The 23814-nt window shown below is 46.3% G+C and overlaps 1 protein-coding gene across 2 annotated transcripts; it reads left to right on the top strand.

Annotated features, from left to right (window-relative positions):
• Positions 1-402: 402 nt before the first annotated feature.
• Positions 403-23076, top strand: snrka (SNF related kinase a). 2 transcript variants are annotated; one of them, XM_023964266.2, is made up of 9 exons: positions 403-643; positions 973-1112; positions 3009-3719; positions 8383-8524; positions 9201-9413; positions 9513-9647; positions 18337-18538; positions 20443-20546; positions 20629-23076. In XM_023964266.2, the coding sequence occupies exons 3-9, from the start codon at positions 3131-3133 to the stop codon at positions 21650-21652; spliced, it is 2409 nt and encodes an 802-aa protein (XP_023820034.1). In that variant the 5' UTR covers positions 403-643; positions 973-1112; positions 3009-3130; the 3' UTR covers positions 21653-23076. The 2 variants fall into 2 exon arrangements, with proteins under 2 accessions (XP_023820034.1, XP_023820033.1); XM_023964265.2 differs by having other exon boundaries at positions 3005-3719.
• The last annotated feature ends 738 nt before the right edge of the window (positions 23077-23814 follow it).

The following is a 23814-nucleotide window of genomic DNA, read 5'->3' as shown; positions in this document are numbered from 1 at the left end:
GCAGGGGATTTATTAGCTTGGGGACCCTAAAAATGCTATCATTAAAAAGGGGAAAAGTGCATTTTAAATACTTTAAAGTAAATTTGTTTCTTCACCATGGTTTGTCCTGATTTTTTTTCCCATGATTTTTTTTTCTTGATTCAATTCGAGACATGAACGTTTCTCTGATGATACCTTCACGTTAGAAAATTCCAATCATTTGAAGTTAAAACCTCAGTCGTTTTTGGGGTAATTATGTGGTCTGGTACCCATTATTGAACATATAATATTAGATTTAAGATATACTTCAGGCTTTCTATGATAGCATATCATGTCTTAATGTTTCTTACGCTCGCTTTAATTACTAAGGAAACGTTGTAGTCGTTCGATGAACCTGGAGAAACTACCGTTTCCTGAAGCATTTGAAGGCAACATTGAGAGGCAGCCGCCGCGCAGGGAGGATTCATCCGCTGCCAACCATGCAACGCCTCCTTTCACATTCAGTCCCCGGGCACAGACGCTGTTGGGGCGCAACGATCTCCGCCGAGACGCCGAACCACCTGCGTCCTCTTTGATTTAGTCGTAAAAATAAACGGAATCGAGTGGCTTGGATCAAGTGTGGACGGGAACCGGGACCAGATGTTGCTGAAGGCGACCCTGTGAGGTGAGCCGCACATTTAGCTCTATGCTACATGCTAACCGGGGCTGCGGGGTATTTAGAGAGCATCTGTAGAGCCGCGGACCTGGGCTTGCAGGTAAAAAACGATCTTCTGTGCATGTAGGTGTACATGTACGCTGTGGTAAACTGGTTAACCAGAGGAAACCAGTTTAAGTCCTAGAAAGCTAACGATGCAGGAGTCAGTCAACAAGCTAGTAGCTGGTGCTAGCCCAGGCGGCAGCAGCGTCCATTGTGACTATGGCAGCGGCTCTACACCTGCTTGTTGGGGCAGCTCTTCCCCCCGTCTTCATCATATGGTGTTCTGACATTTCCAGCGGCGGGTGTGAGTGAGCGGGAGGCAGACTTCACGATGGCTTAGCCGGCTGCTGCCGTCTCCTTCCGCGCTCGGAGCCGCAGAGGGCTGCATCTTTTTCCGGCTGGATGACACCCTCACCTGGATCTACTTGTTTCTTCGGTATGCACCCCCCCCCCCCCCTCCAAACACGCACCCACGCACAGAATGTCTGCGATCCAGACGCGTGAATACAAGTCTAGGAAACACTACAAGAAGACAATGAAGTTGAATAGTTTAGAAATCGTGTTGTTTTTTTGTATTTAAAGACCCACTTCCATGAAAATTGTGTTTTTTATCATGTCGTTGTGTCATTTTTCTCATGATGGGGGACATATTTAACGAAACTCAAGATTAAAACTGCATTTCTTATTATTTCTTTATTCAAATAGTTGTGAATCAGAAGCAGTCGAAAATAATACCGTTGATAAAAGTTGTAAATGTGACAGAGAAGCCGCTACTACGGCAAGCCTCCATTTATTTCCCTGCTCTGCTCCATTCTGATGCATCCACCTGCAGACAAACAGATCCATGAACGTCTTTGTTTTCCTGGTCTGACCTGGAATCTGGATCAGAACTAGATAGCTCCGACATTGCTCAACATTTTTATTGCACTGCTGATGTTAGGTTGGGGTTGTTAAGGGGCTGTAAGCTAGCGGGAGAGATTGTAAACAGATGGATGATGGGAAGGGGTGCGGACTTACTCCATGCCAACAGTCCTGCCACACAACAGAAACTATGTCCTGGAAAGACAGGTTTTTGCATTTTTGGCTAAAAACAGCATCATCATAATCAAGACAACTGGGAACGCTTTGATAATAGAGCAGAAGATGATCAGAGTGCGACTGAAACAAAGATGTATCCTCTGTGCTCCTGAACTGCAGTGAGTTGGGTCAACCTTTGGCATGCAGGTCGGGTTCTCATGAGGAGCAATAAAATCTTCCTACACTCTTTACTATAGATACTTTAAATTGGACGTCAACTAGGGCTGCACGATATGAGGAAAACTCGCGATATGCGATATTGGTGATTAATATTGCGATAACGATATAATTTGCGGTATATAAACAAATATCAAACCAACCAAAAACATAATTTCCATTTCACTGCTACAGTTTAAAGGTTATACTCCAAATGACCCTCGTCGACGTAGGAGGCAAACATCAAACATAAAAGGGCTCATCTGATTGATCAACAACGTAAACGGGTCCTTCCGATTGGTTAAATGCATAAAGGGATTTATTTCATTTGTTCAATATTTCAAACTGCCATGAGTTTGTTTAAGGACATTTAAGGTAACAATTTATTGCGATTTGCGCCGTCTTTTGCGGTATGCATATTGCACAGCTTGATGTCGCGATAACGATAAATTTGCGGTATATTGTGCAGGCCTAATGTCAAAACTGTTTTATTTATGACAAAAAAATAAATGAGATGTTTTTTGGCATGAACGCCTAAACATAAGGGGGAAAAATAGCATCTTTTCTCAACATGAAATATTTTTGACAAGGGTGTTCCTAATCAAATAAGACTCCCTATGTCACATTATATTATCATGCTGCAGCTAAAGTACTAGGGTAATATAGCTCATGCTTTTTGACATATTATAACTTCCACCGTTCGCTCTATCATTGCACATCAGCGGTTTCTGAGAATCCACTGGACTTACCGGTAATTGCATTAACATTGGAAGAGTTACGATAGTCAAAAGAATGTGAAGGGTGGAGCTGAAGCTTGGCTGTTAAAGGGTTAAGTTATTTGAACCTTTGGAGTCTTGGACGCAGGCCTCCTCTTGACCTGGACAGAGAAGTTGAAATGTCTGTTCATGAAGATTTGACTTTTTACCGCTTTGTGTCATTCCTGGTTTCACACCGGAAGTGAATGTGTGCAGCAGAACGCATTTCTCTGTCCCTGAATCTAAACCATGTCACGGTGAGGTTACCTGGAGGCGTTTTGCAGACACTTGTGTGCATCTTTTTCTGGCGTGGCTCACATTCTGTGTCTAATGTGTCCAGGAAGCTGGAGCCATCTGGTTTCGCCCTTGGCCTCAGATGAACTGATGTAAGCTGGGCCCACACCACTCAGTCAGTCTGCCGCTGCCTGCTGCAGAGACCCCTCTCTGCCCATCTCCCTCCCCAGCGATGGCGGGCTTCAAACGGGGTTACGACGGAAAGATCGCCGGCCTGTATGACCTGGACAAGACTCTAGGCCGTGGGCACTTTGCTGTGGTCAAGCTGGCACGCCACGTGTTCACGGGGGAGAAGGTGGCCGTGAAGGTGATCGACAAAACCAAGCTGGACACGGTGGCCACCGGCCATCTTTTCCAGGAAGTCCGCTGCATGAAGTTGGTGCAGCATCCCAACATAGTCCGCCTGTACGAAGTGATAGACACTCAGACAAAGCTGTACCTCATCCTGGAGCTGGGCGATGGAGGAGACATGTTCGACTATATCATGAAACACGAGGAAGGCCTGAATGAAGAGTTGGCGAAAAAATACTTTGCTCAGATTGTCCACGCCATCTCCTACTGCCATCGTCTCCACGTGGTGCACAGGGACCTGAAACCTGAGAATGTGGTGTTCTTTGAAAAGCAAGGACTAGTAAAACTCACCGACTTTGGATTCAGCAACAAGTTCCAGCCGGGGAAAAAGCTGACCACCAGCTGTGGATCTCTGGCATACTCTGCTCCCGAAATCCTGCTGGGTGACGAGTACGACGCTCCAGCTGTAGGTATGTATCCTGATGGGAAAACTTTTAAAAGCATGTTTCTTTTCAGTTGGGTTTGTCTGAAGGACGTGTGACCACAGAGTTTTCAAAGGGCAATAGATGACCTCTTCCTAAAGGCCGTGTCACACAGCCACTACGCACATTTTGTGCATATTGAGTGGAAGAAAAATGTTCATATGTTAATATATGTGGAAAGAGTGACAGGTTTTGGTCTTCACATGATATTTTCAAAGATGTATCACGAATAAACCACGCAAAGAACACGTCAATCAACGTAGAACATGAACCATGCGTGGTTGTTGTGCTGTTTATATGCTACATGTTTGTTATTTGTGCGTCAATAACGTGATTTGAACGCAATATGTGCGCTGTGTACGTGATCAAAAAGTTATACATCTGTGATGCATGCGTGAAGAGTCCGTTAGGCAGACGTGGAGCGGTCGTGGAAATCCCACAAAAATCACGCAATCGTGATTCCTGTAATAACCGCGTATAAACGACAAACAAATCCTAACTGACCAAAAATTTTGAACAGCATAAAACCAAATTTACGTGAAGTCGGCTAAAACACTAGACGGACATTTGTGCACATCAACGAACACAATAAATTACGAATATCACACATGTATCACGGAAGACCAAAATTTCAAACCTGGACGCCGTTCTTCCTTCCACAGGGACAGTTTGACACAAACAAGCAGCAGTTTCTGTTTTCTTTCGGTTTTGTTTCTCTGAAGTTAGAGGTGGAAATGCAAAATGATTGCGCGAGCAAACTGTTTGGAGACGCTTTGGAAGTCTGGAAGATCAGCTGGATGCTGTGGGGTCAGACGGGGGTCAAAGCAGCAAACCTTTTGGATGCAGCACACGGTTCTCTGTGAAGGCGTCGCGCCGCATCAGGCCACGGGAAGCGCTGACCTTTCAGAAAACCGTGACGGTTGCATGCAGATGGATCATCGGAACATTTGGGCTTTTTGGACCTGCTGTGTTGAAGTGTCCGCCACCGGCAGCAGAGGATCTCTGCCAGTTTATAAGTGAGGGAGGTGTACCCACTTGTGGAGCATCTTGAGTGTCTGTGAGTTTAGGTGGGGGTCAGTTATCTCCTTTATACGACATCCTCAGCCTCAAATACTGAGCAGGATTGGTTTCAGTGATGCAGAGGTGCACTTGAGAGGCTCAAAACCCGTCTTTAAAGACAGACGACAACCTAACAGGTTTCACAGTCTGGTTGGAGAATAACTTTAAAGTTTGGGGGGGCACGGCTCAACGCAGTGGATCATTCCTGGAAGCAGAGCCAAGCCCAGCTCATTTATGATGGAAAAACAGTTCTACTACTGGAACAGGTTTTCCTAAAACGCACACTTCCTCTCTTTTGGGTTAACAGTTTGCTTATTATCAGAAGAAGAATGTGAACTTAGATTTCCTCCAAAAGTGAGTACAGAATTCAGCTTCAAGCATCCCAGTGGAAGAAGTTGTGTTGTCAGAAAGTGTTGGGGAGACAGAGGACTCTCATTTCTGCATCTGGTGTCTGGACCAGCACTCTTCACAGACCGTGTGAAGAGAAGGAACCAGAACTCTGCTGCTTCTTGCTCCTTCCTTCCTTCTGAAATCCACATCTTCATTCCGTCTGGGCTGGATTCCAGAAACTCCTGCCGGTGTAGAACGCTGCTGCTCTTGTTCTGGTCAGAGCATCACACCTCCTCCCTCTTCCCATTGCTGCCTGTGCGTTTTTAAGTTCACTGTAGATTTGAACCTGTCGATGAGGATTTGCTTATATTTGGTGCTACATTCACACCCACCTCGGGACACGCTCAAGCAGCCACTTCCAGTGAAAAGTCTATGTGAACGCGCTCATACGTGCTCACACGTTCACACATCGCTGCTCAAGGTTTCAGGTCAACACGTAGCTATTGAGTGTTGAATGTTAAAGTCCCACTCTGATCATCTTCTGATCTGTTTTCAATGATGCAGTTTTGAGCCAAAATCAAAAACTGTGTTGTTTCTGCAGAGCGGCAGGAGTTCATGAGAAAGTTGTTGGCATGGAAGTAACCGTCCACTGATATCCCATCATCCAGCTAGCTTACAGCCCATCACACCCCCAAGCTAATATTACCGGTACAGCTAAAACGGCGAGCAACATCAGAGTGATCCAGCTTTACACTTTAGATCCAGATTCCAGCTCAGACGAGGAAAACAAAGACGTTCATGCAGCTATTAGTCTGTAAGTGGATGCATCAGAATGGGAAGGAGCAGGGAGACTTTGGCCCCGCCCATTTCAGTGGCTGCGTCACACCTGAGAGCTTTTTCAAATGGAGAGTTTCTATCTGCTCCCGATCATCACAGTTTGAATTAAAAAATACTCAGAAAGCCAGTTTTTATCTGAAATTATTTGCTATTCTTATATGTCCTCCATCATGAAAAAAATGCCACAACAACACGTTAAAAACACCAAAAACCCAGTTTTCATCAGAGTGGGTCTTTTAACCAGTTGAACTTTGACCGGTCTTGGCTCTCGATGTGTGGCGCCCATTTTTCTCGCTGAAGTGCCAACCGTTTGAAAATCAATCATGGAGGAGAAATGAATAATTGTGGTCTTTCCTATTTCGGAATAGAGCTGTAAAAGATCAAACCTAACCGCCTGTGAACGTGCGTCACAGACCTGTGTGAACGTGGCATGAGGGAACTCATTGTTTTGATTGGCAGGTGGTGAACCCGACGTGGCTTCAAACACTACTTTGTCTCACCTAATTGGCTGTTCTGTGATGCTGTTGTCCCAAACAGGCATCAGACTCTGCTTACTGTTAACTAAGTGTGAACCCTAGGGGATGCTGTTAGTTTAGTAAAGTTGAGTGAAGTTGAGTGAAGGAGGCTGCTGTGATGAAGCAGCACATGAGGAAGACCAGTGTTACCGTAGTAAACACTTCAGAAGGCAGCATTCAAACAGTAATATGTAGCATTAGAACAGTGAGAGAAGACAGAGCATGCCGAGAAGCCCACCTCAGAGGCTGAAAGTCTGCACGTGGACACGGAAACTCAAATGAACTCAACTGTTAGGCAGGTGGCGGTTCGGAGCGGCACACAGAGTGGCGCAGCAGCCCTCATCTGAACCCTAGAAAGAGTGCTCAGGGCTCGACATAGCCATTTGTCCGCTGGCCCGGTCCTGTTTTTCGAGCAGTGCGGACCACAAGACTTTACTTTTCACTTATCCGCTCGGGCCACTAAAATATTTAACGGTTTATATATTCTTCACCTTTTTCAATAAAGTAAATTTTGCGAAAACGTGTAGATTTACCTCGTCTTCATAATTTAGTTTTTCTGCTAGTCCTGTGTTCAGACTTCAAGGGTTTCTATGGGAAACCTTTGATCACTTCTCCTTCTCTCCCGCCTGCGCACGCGCGGCTTTCACTGCCGAGCACCACGCGGCACGCGCTCACTCCTTTTTTTTTTCAAACTTTATTGAATGTAACAATTCAATACAAAACAATGTTAAACAGCAACAACGAAGGCACAAGCCAGTGGGTTATTATTACATTTGATTATAAATCCGACACCGTCACTGAAGAGAGACTGAAGCATGTCAGAGATGTGGAAGACATGGCAGGAATAGATAGGAATATGTTAGATGGAGTAATGGGTGGAATTAGTAGTATGGACAGCAAGATATTTAATGAATGCATTGAAGATGAAACTGTATCCACTAAGCTTTAAGCTGAATGTCAAAGAATCAAAGGCAACTCCAAATACCTGAATCTCAGACTCAAATGCAGTAGAATGTTAAACTACTTAATTTTGTTTTTCTGTACAACACTGTAAGCAGTAAGTATTTCTAGTTAGCTGAATGATCTCAGTTAGACCTGCACAATATGAGGAAAACTCGCGATATGCGATATCAGAGATTAAAATTGCGATAACGATATAATTTGCGGTATATAAACAAACAGCAAAATAACCAAATAACCATTCCCAGTTTAAAAATTATACTCCAAATGACCCACGTTGACATAGGTTACAAACATCTAACATAACAGGGCTTCATCTGATTGGTCAACAATGTGAAGGCGTCCATCCGATTGGTCAAATGCATTAAGGGATTTATTTGATTCGTTAAATGGTTCAAGCTGCCATTAGATTGTTTTAACACATTTAAGGTTTATGATTTATTGCGATATTTGCCGTTAGAAGCACCATGAAAACTTCTGAACTAGTGTTACCTACTACACTGCAGTGCTCTCTTCAAAACATCTGAAACAGACTAGAGCAGATTTAAGTTTGATATGGTCTATTTTCAGTCATTGAAAAGTGTAGAAATAAGTGATGTCACCAGAATGCACCAAATTGCACCATATTAAAAGTTTCCGGGGGGGCATGCCCCCAGACCCCCCTAAAGTTGCAAGCACCTGCGGAGCGGCGGGTCCCGCTATGCGCGGTGTCGGGCCAGTAACTTTCAGGCAGGGCCAGTAAGTTTCAAAAACTACTGGCCCTGTGGGCCAGTGCAAATTTGTGGGCTATGTCAACCCCTGGTGCTTAAACACTCCAAAGGGTTTGATCAAAACGCCCTGCAGTCCATTCAGGAAGCAAGACGTTTCTGCTCTGATGAAGAGAAGCTCTGCACCTCTGTGACTAAAGTTGGAAAGACGTGTTGATGCTTGATTTGTGTGCTGTTCTTCAGACATCTGGAGTCTGGGCGTGATCCTGTTCATGCTAGTGTGTGGCCAGCCCCCCTTCCAGGAGGCCAATGACAGTGAGACCCTCACCATGATCATGGACTGTAAATACACCGTCCCAACCCACGTCTCCGGTGTTTGCAGGGAGTAAGTGAATGCATCGCTGTTCTTTCTTTAGCCATAATTCTCATTTTCACAGGAAACTGTTTCACCACAGCTGGCTAATCAGCTTTGCTTGAGGCTTGATGGATCAGTGTCAACAGTCTGTTTTTGGTGCTTCTCTTCAGGTGTCCTCGTTTTTAGGGTTTCATGGGATCAAACAAACATTTCCTCTTCATCTCCTGTCAGGTCTAGTCACTGATTCATCACTGAACATCCCTTTCACTCAGTCTTCCTGTGTCTGTCACCTCTTGTGTAAAACCAAAGCCTGCAGGCTTAGACATCTGTGCAGGGATGCACTCATGAATCTGGAACATCACCAAATACTGTGCAACTTAAACCCACTATTTCCCTCCTGTGTGTATTTTTATCATTCCACAATGTGAAGCCCACTGTGAACTGTCTGCTGGGGATCAAGTGCAGCTCCTTGTCACACATCCACACCAAACGACACCCATTTGGGCTAAATGTCCTCCTCTGAAAGATGGAGACATTTTTCCTTAACTTGTCCTGTCCAGCAGCTGAAGAGCTCTAGATCTGACTGTTTCAATAGCAGCTTATGAATCTATGAACACACAAGGTGTATATTTGTATCAACCCCTTTTTATTTAAACTTTATTTTTATAATCAATGTTCTGAAACTTCCTTCTTTTGTCGTTTTCAGCTTGATAGACCGCATGCTACAGAGAGACCCCAAGCACAGAGCCTCCCTGGAAGAGATTGAAAGTCATGCTTGGCTCCAGGGAGTTGATCCATCACCTGCCACCAAGTACAACACTCCCCTGGTCTCGCACAAGAATCTGTCAGAGGAGGAGCACAACAGCATTATCCAGCGCATGGTGCTGGGGGACATCGCTGACCGAGAAGCCATCATTGAGTAAACACACACACCAGTTTTTACACACAGGCTGTCACCAGCCCCCCCCCCCCCCCCCCCCCCCCCCCCCCGGGCTTCACGTGGACATTGTGGTTTCAGGGCCCTGGAGACCAACAAATACAACCACATCACAGCAACATATTACCTGCTGGCAGAGAGGATCCTGAGGGAGAAGCAGGACAAGGAGGTCCAGCCGCGCTCCTCCAGCCCCAGCAGCATCAAGGCGCACTTCAGGTACGCACCCCTGCCCCGGCGTCTCACAGCAACTGCCCCCATCGCTGCAGACAAGTTAGCCTGGGACAGAGCCGCGGGAGGAGCACAAAGACCAGGAGCTCTGATGCTTTTGATTTACTCCATTCATGAGTATTTTTGGACCAAAATTCTTCTTTAAAAACTTGTCGTTTTCTAGGACCTAGTTTCTGCAGAGCGACAGGAGTTCATTAGAAATTTGGCTCTGAGTTGTGGGCGAGACCAATAAGGCGGAGCAACCCCACCCCTCCCTGTTGTAGGGCGGAGCAGGGAGCTTTTGGCCCACCCACCTTTTTTCTACGTCACAAAATACAGTATTTATTAAGCAGCATTTGCTGATTCAGGATTTGAATAAATATTTAGAAATGCAGATCTGAGCTTAATTTTCCTAATAAATGTGCTCCCAGGGCTCCAGACTAACTTTTTTCACTAGGAGCACAGTGGCCCCTAACTGAAAATTTTAGGGGCGCAACCAGAAAATTTAGGGGCGCACACCGTAAATCAACATTCTAACCAAATCTACTAATTTCTACTGTATTACTAATAAATACTTTAATGATAGATGCAGAAATTACAATGTGCTGTTTCAAATTCAGTGTCACATTTTATTCTGCACTTTTGAAGATGCAACAAGAAGGTAAACTGACAGCACCATCGCTGTCATGACAGTACAAATGGTTAAGAAAACGGATGGAAATTTATCTTTGTGACACTAAATAGGTGCAGCCAAGATGCACAATAACCGTGTTTGAGATCACTCAGGTGAACTCAACGCTGCGCAGATCACCTGGTGTGTGACATGTATTTTTGTTTTTGCTCCAACATCAACTGTCAATCATCACAAAAATATCGCGAGAAAGGGGTGGGAGCAAGGGGCAAACCTACTCGGACACAGCTGGAAACTAGAGACTACAAAACAATGCATTGTGGGACATGTGTCCTGATGGTTTTTGTAGTGGAGTGATTAATTAAAATAATTTAAAATACCAATTCATTAAAAAAAGGCTACATACATCACAAAACATTAAAATAATCATAAAATATATAATAACACAGATCATACTAAGGGGGAGAAGAATATTGAAACTAAATTGAATGTTAAGGACAACTCCAACTGTTCTCCTTCAGTCTTGCTGCAGATTCGCCTTCATCTCACAGCCCCCCCCGCCTGGTCTCCCCAACGATCCAGGCGAGGTGCCGGTTCATGTCAAACACGTCTATCGTTGCATTTTCCCCACGTATTTTCAGTGTGTCTAAAACTAATGTTGTTTTTGCTCGAGCGTGTTTAAAGTTCAAGCCCCGTTAGCTGTCACGCACGTAGGTGTGGGACATTTATTCTCCTCAGCTGACCCGACTCCCGCGGGACGGGAGCGGTGTGCTGCCGTAACCCGTTTGATGCGCCGCCGTAACCAAAACCTAAACCTTCCTCCGGTTCTGTGCGGCCCAGAGAAAAGTTCAGCACGGACTGCATGTATTTAGAAAATTACGAGCGAATAAATATGTTATAAAAGAAAGTAAAGAACTCCTTAATGTGGTCCGGGGAGGGAGCTGTCAGGTTTCCTGCTTTCAAACCCTGTCATTGTCACGCCCCCAAGAGTCATAAACCCCACTGTGATTGGTTGGTCAGCTCCGCGCACGACAATGAAAAAGTGTCTTCATACAAACTGGCGGCCTGCAGTAACATTAAACCTTCATATTAAGGCGGGGACTGCAAAATATCATCTTGGGGGCCGCAAATAGCCTGCGGCCGCGAGTTTGAGACCCCTGCTGTACACTCTGGCACTGGTACACTAGACGCAGGTCGGAAGAACGAATCAATAGTTCGCTTACCCATAGCTCAGACGAACATATCAGGTTGTGATATTTATCTCAGTTTCCTTCCCACAGATTTTTACGCGCGCTCGATTATCTCTAGGCCCCGCCCCCTCCACGCATTTTAGCCACTCACAGTGGCTTTCCCTATTCTTCTCACACGCAGTGGCCGCCTCACAGACAGGTATCACGCGAGAGTGTACGTGCTCGCGTTTCATGAGTATGTACGCGAGTGTGTGTGTCTGCCTGCGTCCGTGTGGGCTTGCGTCTCATTGATTATTTCATTGATCATTGACGTGCCCCTTCCACGTTTAATGTATAAAAAATACGAAGGGTGGGGGAGGCAAATTTATTGGTCGCACATGTGCGACTGGATGTAAAATTCAGTCGCACACTCTCAAATTTTGGTCGCAAAATGCGACCAATTGCTCGCAGTCTGGAGCCCTGGCTCCATCATCAGGAGACGAGAACATGTTAAAAACAGCAGAAACACCATTTTTATTGAGTCTTTAAAGTCAACCAGCGACCAATTTCCTTTTTTTTTTTTTTTTTTTAGAAAAACGTTCCCTGTGGTGTTTTAATTATGAAATTTTTAACCCAAAACTCTTAACCCTTGTGTTATCCTATGAGGTCAAGATGGCCATTGACCAAGCTCATTAATTCAAGCTGTGCATCTTTGCGACACTTTGATTGACAACGGTTTAAAAGGAGAAGTACTCAAAAATGCAAAAATGAAATGATTTTTTATTATATTTGTTCTTAAGAAAAATGCCACAAGCACGTCTAAACACAGAATTTTCCCTGGAGAAGCAGACGTAGAGCTCCCCCTAGTGAGCGGACGCAGACATAGTACTAAACATGCACCCCTGTCCACTTTAGAAATGAAATAGGTCTATAATCTGCTGGAATGACAGAGATTGTACATAAATACAAATGTTGAGAGATGAACTGGAACTACAGTCTAACACAAACATCCATGTTTATGCAGAAAAGGTTTTTTGTTTTTTTACTTGTGAATCCTGACTGTTCACACAAAGGCCAGACCTACAACGTCTGTAGTCTGTCTGTACATTATATTATTTTTCCGTGAATGAAACCGTCTTGCATCATCACCAGCAGACGTGTTCGCTGCTCAGCTTCTACAGCGTTTCCGGGTGGAGACGAGCTGTCTGGAAACCCCGTTTTCCCAGGAAATCTGGGCGAATCTGTAGGGCCACGGAAAATGTCGAGGTCGATGATCCAGTGGAGGGAAAATCTTTATGCACATGTTTTCTGCAGACATGTTGCGAGTGACACGTCGTAGTGAACACTTGTACAACATGTAAAGGCGAAGTGAGACGCATGCCCGTCCTACAGATTTGTCCTTTTTCAACCCCCTCTCCTTGCATGCAGTTAAAATGTAAGACATCTGCCAATCAGAGCACACTTTGTGTTGTCATCCTACAGGCACTTGTGTATCACACGTAAACCCTGTGCGTGGAGCATTTGAGCGCGCTCAGTAAGGAGCCAGAACTCCCACCTTACTAACAGCTAGAGTTAGCTAGACACTTTCGCTCCTCCCCCTGCAAAAGAGTGCAGACGCTTTTTCCCCTGCTCCTGCCGCTTCTTGCTTTATTTGCTTTTTAATCATTTAATTAATCATTTTTAATTATTTTACCTCATCCACAACTCCTGGAATATCAGACTGGTCATCCTTTTTTGTGACTTCCACCTATACAAATCAATATTTTTACGTCTGACAAGCCAGCGACATGTCCGGAAGAGGAAGAAAAACAAACTCCCACTGTGAATGCTGTCGGATCTACCAACAAGAAATAAAAGAGCTACAAACACGGATATTTACTTTGGAAACTGAAAATGGACTTCACAAGACCCTTCCAGTAACATCGGGTGGTAAGAAGCCTGCTCTTACTACAAATGAGAAGAATAACAGTGACATAGACCTGAGTGATGTTGTGTCCTTTCCGAAACTTTGTGCGGAGGAACTCTGTGTTAAGCCAAAGCGTAAAGATGACAGAACATCCGAAATAAAGCTCACAAACAGATTTTTACCCCTAACACAATGTGATGTTAAAGAACAAAGTGAAATTGGACCACAGAATAGGAGTCATAATGTTGGCAACAAAGCACAGGCAGAAAGAAAATCTGTGCCAAACGTCAAGGTCAGAGATACGCTGCTGCTTGGAGATGGCGCTATCAGTGGAGTCAGCCACAGAAGAATGCAAACTTTATGTTGCCCAAGTTCTACTGTTCCAGTGATTACAGGACTCTTATCTAAAGTCTTGTACCAAGGAGTCAAATGAATAATCATCCATGTAGGTGCTGTCGATATCAAAAAAGAACAATCTGAACGTTTGAAAAAAGACTTCATCAAGTTATTTGAAGAGATTGACAAAGTAGAGGTTGAAGCATTCATCAGTGGACCTCTTCCTAACATCGATGGGGTGTCACTCAAGTTCAGCCGTCTGTTTCAGCTGAACAATTGGCTCTGCAGAGAGTGTGCTTCCAGAGGATTCCATTACATTGAGAACTTCAATACATTCTGGAAACGAAAGGACCTATTCATGGGAAGAGGCCCACACCTGAACAGAGGTGGAGCAAGAGTTAGTGAAGAACCTCCTCCACGCTCTGGGGCATAGAGGCCAAGGCCCTGAAAAGGCAGTAAGGAAGGACCGAGCCAGTGTCCCAGGAACCACAGCACAACGGCAACAACAACTACCTCCACCAACACCGGTCAATGACTTGGATCCGGCAGCACCAGCACCACAACCACAACCACCTCCATCTAAGGACTCAGCTGCACCAGCATCACAACAACCACCGCCAGCTAAGGACCCAACCGCAGAACCACAACAACAACCACCAGGTTTGGCCCCAGAAATACCACCATCTGACCAGCCGTGGGCGCCCCCTGCTACATCTACTCCCAGTGAAGACTCACTTTCCTTTTCGTCCCCCCCACTTTCACCCATGGCCCTACCTAGCCATTTTGATAGCCTCATTAAGTCAGGAATTAAGATGGCTCCCCTAACACCTGTGAGCCTCACACCACACAGGAGCTCTCATACCCCTCCAGCGCCCCCTCCTTTTCCTTCACCCAAAGTCCCTCCAACACGTCCTTCATCCAAAGCCCCTCCAACACGCCCCCTCCGTCGTTCACCCAAATCCCGTCCAGCTCCCACTCCTCCTGGTCCATCACCCAAACTACCCTCAACTCGACCTCCCCTGCGCGCCTCTAGACGTGCTATCCCCCAGAGCTAGGATGAAACGGGCCCCCAGTGTCCTAGGAAAGGTTATGTCAAACTGGGGCCCTGTGATGAACAGCTTCCTTCTGGTGCTATACCTGTAGTTGCACCACGTAGAATGCAAAAAAGGGCAGTTAGACTGTCCAATCAAAGAAATCTAGTTGATATCCCTTGCAAGAAGGTTTTGACCAGTCCCAAGGAAACTAATCTCAAACTTGCTGCACTCAATGTCAGATCTTTATGCAACAAATCATTTTTAATCAATAATCTTATCTCTTCTTTTAATCTTGATTTTATGTTTTTAACTGAAACATGGCTTGACAAAAACACAGGAAACATAGTTCTAGTCGAATCAACTCCCCCCAACTACAAACATGTATCGGAAATACGAGAAAATAAAAAGGGTGGAGGCGTTTCTGCACTGTTTAGAGATAATATTGCAACCCGCAGACTATCATTTGGTGTGTTTTCATCATTTGAGTATGTGTCCTTTAAGATTGAGTTAAAACAAACTCCTCCCTTACTCTGCATAGTCATGTACAAACCTCCTCAGCACAGCCAAAGTTTCATTGATGATTTCACTGAAATGCTCTCAGTTGTGTGCACAGACTTTGATGGTCTAGTCATTACAGGTGATTTTAATGTTCATGTTGATAATGTCAATGACAGAAATGCAAAAGAGCTCAATGCTGTCTTTGAAACCTTTGATCTAATTCAGCATGTAAGTTGCCCCACCCACAGCAGAGGGCACACTCTGGACCTGCTCATCACAAAGGGGGTTAATATTTACAATGTCAGTGTGGTTGATGTCGCCCTCTCTGATCATTTCTGTGTATTCTTTGACCTGTCTGTTACTCCCAAACCACCACCTGGCCCTGCAGTTGTCCAAAGGAGACAAATAAATGAGAGCACTAGGGCACAGTTTGTAGAAATGATAAACCCTGAAAACGCCTCTGGTGCCAATGTTGATGAAATGCTGAATTCTGTTACTTCTAGCATCTTGAATGTTCTGGATGCCATTGCCCCTATGAAGGTTAAATTGAGAAAACATAGACAGAAAGCTCCCTGGAGGAATGATGATCTAGTCAGGGCACAGAAACAACAGTGCCGCAGAGCTGAGCGAAAGTGGCGCAAGTCAAAACTCCAGGTTCATTATGAAATGTATAAGGGGGAGTTGTACGCTTACAACCAGATCTTATGCAGAACAAGGGAAAGGTACTTCTCTGAAATCATTGGAAGTTGCAGCAGCAACTCTCGTGTCCTCTTCACAACAGTAAACAGTTTAACTAACCCTCCAACCCAGCTACCAATAGAACTGGTTTGCACACCCAAATGTAATGAGTTTGCTGTATTTTTTAATGACAAGGTTCAGGGCATTAAAAAAGCCATCAACTCCACAACACATATAACTATCGAACGGCCACCTACTCCCTCTAAGCTGACTCACTTTGTACCTGTCACTGACCAAACTGTCCAAGAGACCATCACCCGTCTGAGCTCGTCTACATGCTGCCTTGATGTGTTACCCACTAGATTTCTAAAGTCTGTCCTGAACAGTGTGTTGCCATCAATTACTCAAATAGTTAACATGTCTCTTCAATCTGGAATATTTCCAGAGGCCTTAAAAACTGCAGTCATTAAACCTCTCCTGAAGAAAAGCGGTCTTGATCCCACTGTACTGAATAATTACAGACCTATCTCTAATCTGCCATTTTTAGGAAAAGTCCTTGAAAAAGTTGTCTACCAACAGCTCACTGATTTTCTCTTATTAAACAATTCATTTGATGTTTTCCAGTCAGGTTTTAGACCCCATCATAGCACAGAAAGTGCTCTTATCAAGGTAACCAACGACATCCGCCTGAACACTGATGATGGCAAAGTCACTGTCTTAATCCTGCTAGACCTGAGTGCTGCCTTTGATACTGTTGATCATGGGATCCTTTTGCACAGACTCCAAGACTGGGTTGGCATCTCTGGATCTGCCCTAAGTTGGCTCAAGTCTTATCTGGAAGACAGGAAATACTTTGTTGAAATTGGGAGTTGTGTCTCAGACTACATGGCCTTGACTTGTGGTGTGCCCCAGGGATCGATCCTGGGACCCCTTCTGTTCAACCTTTACATGCTGCCACTAGGGCAGTTAATACGCAGCAATAACATATCTTATCACAACTATGCAGATGATACTCAGATCTATGTGTCACTGACAACAGGTGAATATGGGCCGGTGGATTCACTCAGCCACTGCCTCCAACAGATCAGTGCGTGGATGCAGAACAACCTTCTCCAGCTAAACTCAAACAAGACCGAAGTTATTATTTTTGGCCCACAGAAACAAAGAGAAAGTGTCAGCAGCTACCTTCATTCTCTGTCTCTTAAACCCTCAAATCAAGTCAGAAATCTAGGGGTAATCATGGACTCTGACCTGAACTTTAACAGCCATATCAAGTCAGTAACATCAGCGGCATTTTATCATCTGAAAAACATTGCCAAAATCAAAAACATAATGTCAAAGCCAGACCTGGAGATACTTATCCATGCATTTGTCTCCAGCAGGTTAGACTACTGTAACGGCCTGCTCACCGGCCTCTCCAAACGAGCTGTAAAACAGCTTCAGTACATCCAGAACGCTGCTGCTCGAGTCCTGACCAGAACCAGGAAGTATGATCACATTAGTCCTGTGCTCAGGTCTCTGCACTGGCTCCCTGTACCTCAAAGAAAAGACTTCAAAGCAGCTCTGCTTGTGTACAAGTCTCTCCATGGCCGAGCACCAAAGTACATCTCTGACATGTTAGTGCCATATGAACCATCTCGCATTCTGAGGACCTCAGGGTCAGGCCTCCTGTTGATACCCAGAGTCAGAACTAAACAAGGGGAATCAGCGTTTCAATATTCTGCAGCTAAAATCTGGAACAGCCTCCCTGAAGTCGTAAGACAGGCCTCTTCTGTGTTCATGTTCAAATCTAGACTTAAAACATTTCTGTTTAGCCCTGTATATGACTGAAAGGTCCTACCTGCACTTTTCTTTCCTTTCCTTCCTTTATTTTTAAATCAATTTTCAATTTTCAAATTTTTTTTATTTTTTTTTTAAAGTAAATTTTACGTTGATTATTTCTATGATGTATTGTGATTTTAATGCATTTTTCTGTTTTGTGAAGCACCTTGAATTACTTTGTGTACGAATTGTGCTATACAAATAAACTTGCCTTGCCTTGCCTAGAGTTTGGCGTAAAAGGACGCCGTATGACGGCGTCATCCGTGTGTGCGCAACTTACACTATCCCCACAAATACTTCAAAATACTCTTACCACAAGCATGACAATGGTACGTTCCGTTTTCATGACGTCCCTTAAGATTGGTGTAAATGCAAGACCCACCTGGGCTCCCCTCAAAATGCGGTCGCTCCTCTCTCCGACCCTCCATGGGCTCGGACAACCCAAAAACCGGCGGCACCTGTCTGGGTCAAACCCCCCCCCCCCGTGCTGGTGCATGTAAAGCAGGGACTGGAGGAACTAATAATGCTGTGGTTTCTGCAGAAAAACAGACTGCAGACTGAACTCCGGTCAAAGGGGTTGCTCGCGGCCCAGGTTCTGTTTAACGGTCTGACTCTTATTTTCCAGGCAGTCGTGGCCGTCGCGGGTGGACATGCACCAGGACATAGAGGACACTTTGGCAGCATCGTCCATCTCTCATGCTGGAGGCCCCCAGTCTCCAGCTCGCAGCGCAGAGAGCCTCCTCAACGGGCATCGCTCCAAAGCCATGATGGAACTGGGCCTGCAGGAAGACGCTTCTGTGACCGACTCTGCGGGTTTCCCAGCTCAGGTTTGCTCATCTTCATCAAAGCTGTTCTTCATCATGCGACAGCCTGCACTGCTTTCCCTAAACGACGACCCAAACACACCTCAACCGTCCACGTTTTGATGTGGACGCGCAGCGTGTACAAATGCAACTGCTGCCTCCCGATTACACGTGCCCCTGCCCGGCCATCTGCCGAATTTGCTGAAAAACTGGCATTTTTTGGCATATGTGCCCATGTGTTCAATGAGAGATACAGTCAATGCTTCCATGTAGCAACGAGGCTAAAAACTCTGAACAGAAGCTCCTCCCACACACATCCAGAGCGTCAAGTTATGAACACATTTTTAGGCAAACCGCAGCAGCCTGGCTCCTCCCCCTCACGCTGGTTTCTGACTTCATCCCGTAGACCAGGGGTCGGGAACCTTTTTGGCCGAGAGAGCCATAAACGCCACATATTTTTAATTGTAATTTCGAAAGAGCCATACAATAATGTAGTGTCCCTTTCCTACACTGAGGCACGGAGACTTAACCTCATTTAAGGTTCTTTGTTCTTGTTATTGCAGACCGCAACAAACGCCGTACAATTAATTCTTAATTTCTCCCGACGAGACGAGAGCGCTTCTCCCACCTTTATATTCACCTGCTCCCGCTCCAGCCCTCCCATTTCCCTTATTCGGCCCATAGCTGAACCCCATTGGTCCAAATTACCTAACAGGCTGAGCGACAGAACTGAGAGCCAATCAGATCGCTGCATGATGCATTCAATGAACTCCAGAACTTTTAACGCGACCCAACAGCCACCCAGTCCAAGTCAGACCGCGACATTATGTTTAAAACTAAATATACAAATGAATGTGTGCATTTGATGTAATTTCAACATTTTTAAAGTACAATAAGTCTGTGGATTCTTTTGAATAACATTGTTATGCTGTTGCTAATAAATGATGAGTATTTCTCATGGTAGTTCTGCTGATGGTCTAGTCTGGTTGATACGTGGAGTTTCTGCTTCATGCAGGCGTTGAGACTTTAAACCTGATCGTAGGTCTGAATGTTCTGTAGATGTGAGACAGACTGCTCACATGCAGACGCGGAGCCAAACACACACTCACGCTGCAGTGAAGGGCAGCGGGTTTTACGTTTTTTCAATCCCTGCGCAATTCACCTGCTGCCTTTCCCCACAACCCCCACCCCCCACTCTCTGCTTTCTTCCTCACACTCCCGTCTCCGCAACTGTGCGCTCTTTCTCAGAGACGGGAGCGCGCAGTTTTAGGCACGGCAATTCACAGGTTTCCGGCTGGTACAAACTCTGTGAAATAATAGTAAACTGACCACTGGCATCGTATCGCGCCCGAGAAGGACTGGTCTAATGAAAAAAAAAGTATAATTATAGATTTGTCTGCGAGCCACATGTGACCATCAAAAGAGCCATATATGGCTCGCGAGCCATAGGTTCCCGACCCCTGCCGTAGACTGTACATAGAGATGAACAAAGCTGGGTGTGATGTCACTCCTAGACTTCCAGCTCCAGCCAAATGAAGCCAATTCAGAGCCAGTGGACACTGACAGCTCTTCATCGGTCTGAGTGGATGTTTGTAGGGTAGATACTGTTGCCAATCATGAGCGAGCTTGTTGGAAGTCCACACCCCTTTCATTAAAACTTGCAATAAAGAAAGAATATCATGAAAAAAATTAGGATTAGCAAGATGTTTAAAAAAGGTAAAAATGTTTATTTTGAGCAATACAATGACTGAGTAACAGCATTTCTCTATAGAGGTCTATGGGATTTTGCATTCAGAGAGTACTTCCTGTTTGCAACGCCAGGGGGGAGGGGCTACTCAGTCCAGTTCTTATTTACAGTCTGTGGTTTCTGGTCACCCATAGAACATTTGGGTGGAAAGGTTGTAAAAGTCAGAACTCTGTTGTTGCAGGGAGCAGCTGCAGGGGGGCCGGCTCCAGCCTGCATCCCTGAGACCCCCAGGGCCCCCGCTCCCTCCACCTCCACTGCAACCAAGCAGAGGAGCTGCCTTTTCAGGTGGGGGCCTGAACCATGTTTGCAGACAGAAAGCTGTGGTGCAGCGGCATGCCCACTCTCATCCCTTCTCTTTACCTGTCAGGGTGGAGGAGGATGAGGAGGAGGATGAAGAGCAGGATCTGTCTCCTCTACCAACCAAGGTCATCCTGCGCCGCAAACCGCCCTCCCTCACCAACCGGCTGACGTCCCGGAAGAGCGCCCCCGTACTCAACCAGATCTTTGAGGAGGGGGAGTCGGACGACGACTTCTCCACCAACGAGGGGCTGCCCCCCAAACTCAGCCGACTTAAGATGAACATGGGCGGGACCGTGAGCTCGGGGGCCGCCACGTCCCCGGGGGCCACACAGAAGCGCTTCCACCGACGCAAGAGCCAAGGCAGGGGGTCGTCCTGCTCCAGCTCCGAGACCAGCGACGACGACTCGGAGAGCCACCGCAGGCGGATGGATAAAGACTCCGGCTTCGGATACAGCTGGAACCGAAGAGACAGCAGCGAGGGCCCCCCCGGCAGCGAGGGTGGGAATGGAGGAGGGAGCAGCTCGGGACAGGGAGGGGGCTTCTCTGGCTTTGACCAGGGGGGTCCGCCTGGCTCAGGTGGAGATGGTGCAGGAGAGGGTAATGGAGCAGGAGGAGGAGGTGGGACTGGAGGGGGGGCGAGTGGAGGACACAGCAGCCCCTCTACATGTTGTAATAACTGCAGCAGCGCCGAGCCCCCCCCCAGCCCTGTGTCTCAGGTCTTTTGCATGGGGGGGCGGGGCGCCGCTCTGGTGGAGAGTCTGAAGCTGATGAGCCTGTGCCTCAGCTCCCAGATGCAGCAGCGCTGCGGGGGGCGTGGGGGCGGAGTCACACTGGTCATAGACCCCAGCAGGGTGACAATCCAGAAGCCAGCCCTCCCCACAACCAACCTTGTATGCTCCCCGACCATTCGGCCCCCCCCTCACAAAACAGCAGGCGCCTCAGACTCTCACAAGCTGACAGCCCTGAAAAACGGAGTATTGCAGCTTCCGCTGTGTGACGCCACCATCTCCGTGAAGATCCGGCGCGGCGGGGGCTCCACCGACAGCCTGCTCTGCAGCGCCGCTCGAGTCAGCTGCTGTCAGGTGGTCTGAGGCGGCCCCCCCTGCTCCGAGTGGGCTTAGCGTGTTTGAGCTTTTGACGGCGTTTTGTTTTGTAATGCACTTTGACTTTCTCCATGTGAGCCTTTACTTTGAAAATCCAACCCGTCGCCATGGAAATGATCCTGGGACGCTGGAACGAGAGCGTTGCAGTTATCACGACGACACACAGAAACTTCTCCTTGCTTTCCGGCGCTGTGGCTCAAAAACTGAGAGCGTCTGAGAAAACGAGGGAAGAAGAATAAATGTCTGACAGTTTGTGACAGAAAAACTAACGTGGATCAAAATCCTGCAGAATCCATTGGATCACACAGCAGCACATTCAGAGAGGAGGAGCAGGAGAGACCGATCCATATGTGTGTGTGTGCATGTGTGTGTGTGTGGTGGTGGTGGGGGTGGGGGGGGGGGCTGCATTCTGCTGGAACAGGAGCGTTAAAGCAAAGTGGCGTGTTCACACCTGTACTGTACTCTGATCATGAACCTCTGTGTCATTCTGCTTTTATTACCTATGGCCGTTTTCGGGAGCAAATCACTGAAGGATTCCCTTTATAACGAACCCCCCCCCCCCCCCAGGCCGTGGTGCAGGGGCCTGGTACCAGGGTTCCTGGTGTCAAACTTTAGGCCTTCCTGCTGGTTTTTCCCCCAAATCCTGCTGTATCTGCTGTCGATCACCTGGATCAGGTGTGTTTAGCCAATAAGGAGCCTCAAAGGCAGGTTGGTTGGATGGAAAATGTGTTGGACGACGGCCCCCCAGGCCTGGATTCTGACAACCCTACAGCCTCCCTCCACGTGCAGCAGCTGACAGGCAGAACCCGTTCTAAGAAAAGCTCCAGAAAAGGATGTTTCCAAAATAAAAACAGGGTTTCTATGGAAACATGTTTGCATTGGCCACCCCAGTCGGGTTTACAGAACTGGGGGGGGGGGTATGCTTACAGGGGACACACACACACTCCTTAAAATGAAGAGCATCAGTGTTCATTCAGGACCCAGAAGAAGTGACAGGATTCAGATGTGTGTTTGGTTTGTGTGTCTGTTTTGGGGGAGAGGGGGGGTGAAGCTCTGAGAGAAATCCAGGAAAACGTGGACAGATCTTTTTTTTTTTCCCTTTAGGGGTGTGTAAATAGTTGTACATAAGGTGCTGGTTTTGTCCTTCAGGGCTCTGTTCAGGTTTCCAGGTGATCTCTACTGTGGTGGAATGTTTCACGTGTGTCAACTATAAAATCCAAACCGTAAAGTGGAGCACGGCAGAACCTGTCCGGGAGCAGGAGTGTCCTGGTTTGACAGACGTCCAGCTCTCGCCTGCAGAAATGTTTCTGGACCAAAAACAACAGAAGATGAAGATGGTGTGAATTCCGTAGATGTCTGTATATTTATCTAAGCTCATGTCAAGAGAATAAAGCTGAAAGCGTCTCCTCTCACGGGGCCTTCCTTTTGTTGACTGAATATCTTGGTTCTCAGCGAGCAGCTGCTCAGGGAAAGCCTGGGCGGTGTCGATCAGCCCAGGCCTACACCCGTCTTACTGCGCTCTTTGCCTCGCTGTAACATGTAATGGAGGGGAAATTACTCCACACACCTTTGTGCTCTATTAGATGACCCCACCCTTACACTGATGTGTTCTCCCTACCATGATAAAGGTGGAAAGGTTTCATGTAATCCATGGACACCAGTGAAGATCACAAATCATTGAAGAAAAAAGGTTCAGCGCACTGTCTAGTGGGTCTAGATGACCCCACTCCCAATGTTAAAGTGCCTAGGATAGCACAAGGGTTACATAAGAATTGATGAAAAAGAGAACTTTTTATGCTCTATCTCAACACTTCAGGAAGTGTTGATCACAAGATTATCATGAAAATATAAACGGTGATAGTGTTTTTGTACAGTGGGGATCAAAGGTTGCCCCCCCCCCCCACCCGGTAGAACGTTCTATTATTGTGCAAAAATAAGTTGAGGAAAAATGGAAGAAGTCTTCATAAGCCATCAGATGAGTCATCCTCATAATACATCCCAAAAAAATTATGCTTTATTTCCATTTCAGAATAACAGAAAACAAAATAAGGCCGTGTGCAAAAGTTCCGGCCCCTCCGCAGAATTTACAGCAAGCTCCGCCTCCTTTGGAAAAGCTGAGACCTGACCGTGTCATGGATCGTTCACAAGCA

The sequence above is a fragment of the Oryzias latipes genome, chromosome 16 (assembly GCF_053564925.1).
Source record: "Oryzias latipes strain Hd-rR chromosome 16, Olatipes_Hd-rR_3.1".
NCBI classification, from domain to species: Eukaryota; Metazoa; Chordata; class Actinopteri; order Beloniformes; family Adrianichthyidae; genus Oryzias; species Oryzias latipes.
The sequence above is the reverse complement of the archived record's forward strand: the minus strand, read 5'-3'. Positions and strand labels throughout refer to the sequence as shown.

Bases quoted from the DNA above. Each gene is read 5' to 3' on its own strand.
- snrka (XM_023964266.2), top strand. From the start codon at position 3,131: ATGGCGGGCTTCAAACGGGGTTACGACGGAAAGATCGCCGGCCTGTAT. The intron at 8,525-9,200 runs GTAAGTGAATGC...TGTCGTTTTCAG, and splicing joins GTCTCCGGTGTTTGCAGGGA to CTTGATAGACCGCATGCTAC. The intron at 20,547-20,628 runs GTGGGGGCCTGA...TTTACCTGTCAG, and splicing joins CAGAGGAGCTGCCTTTTCAG to GGTGGAGGAGGATGAGGAGG.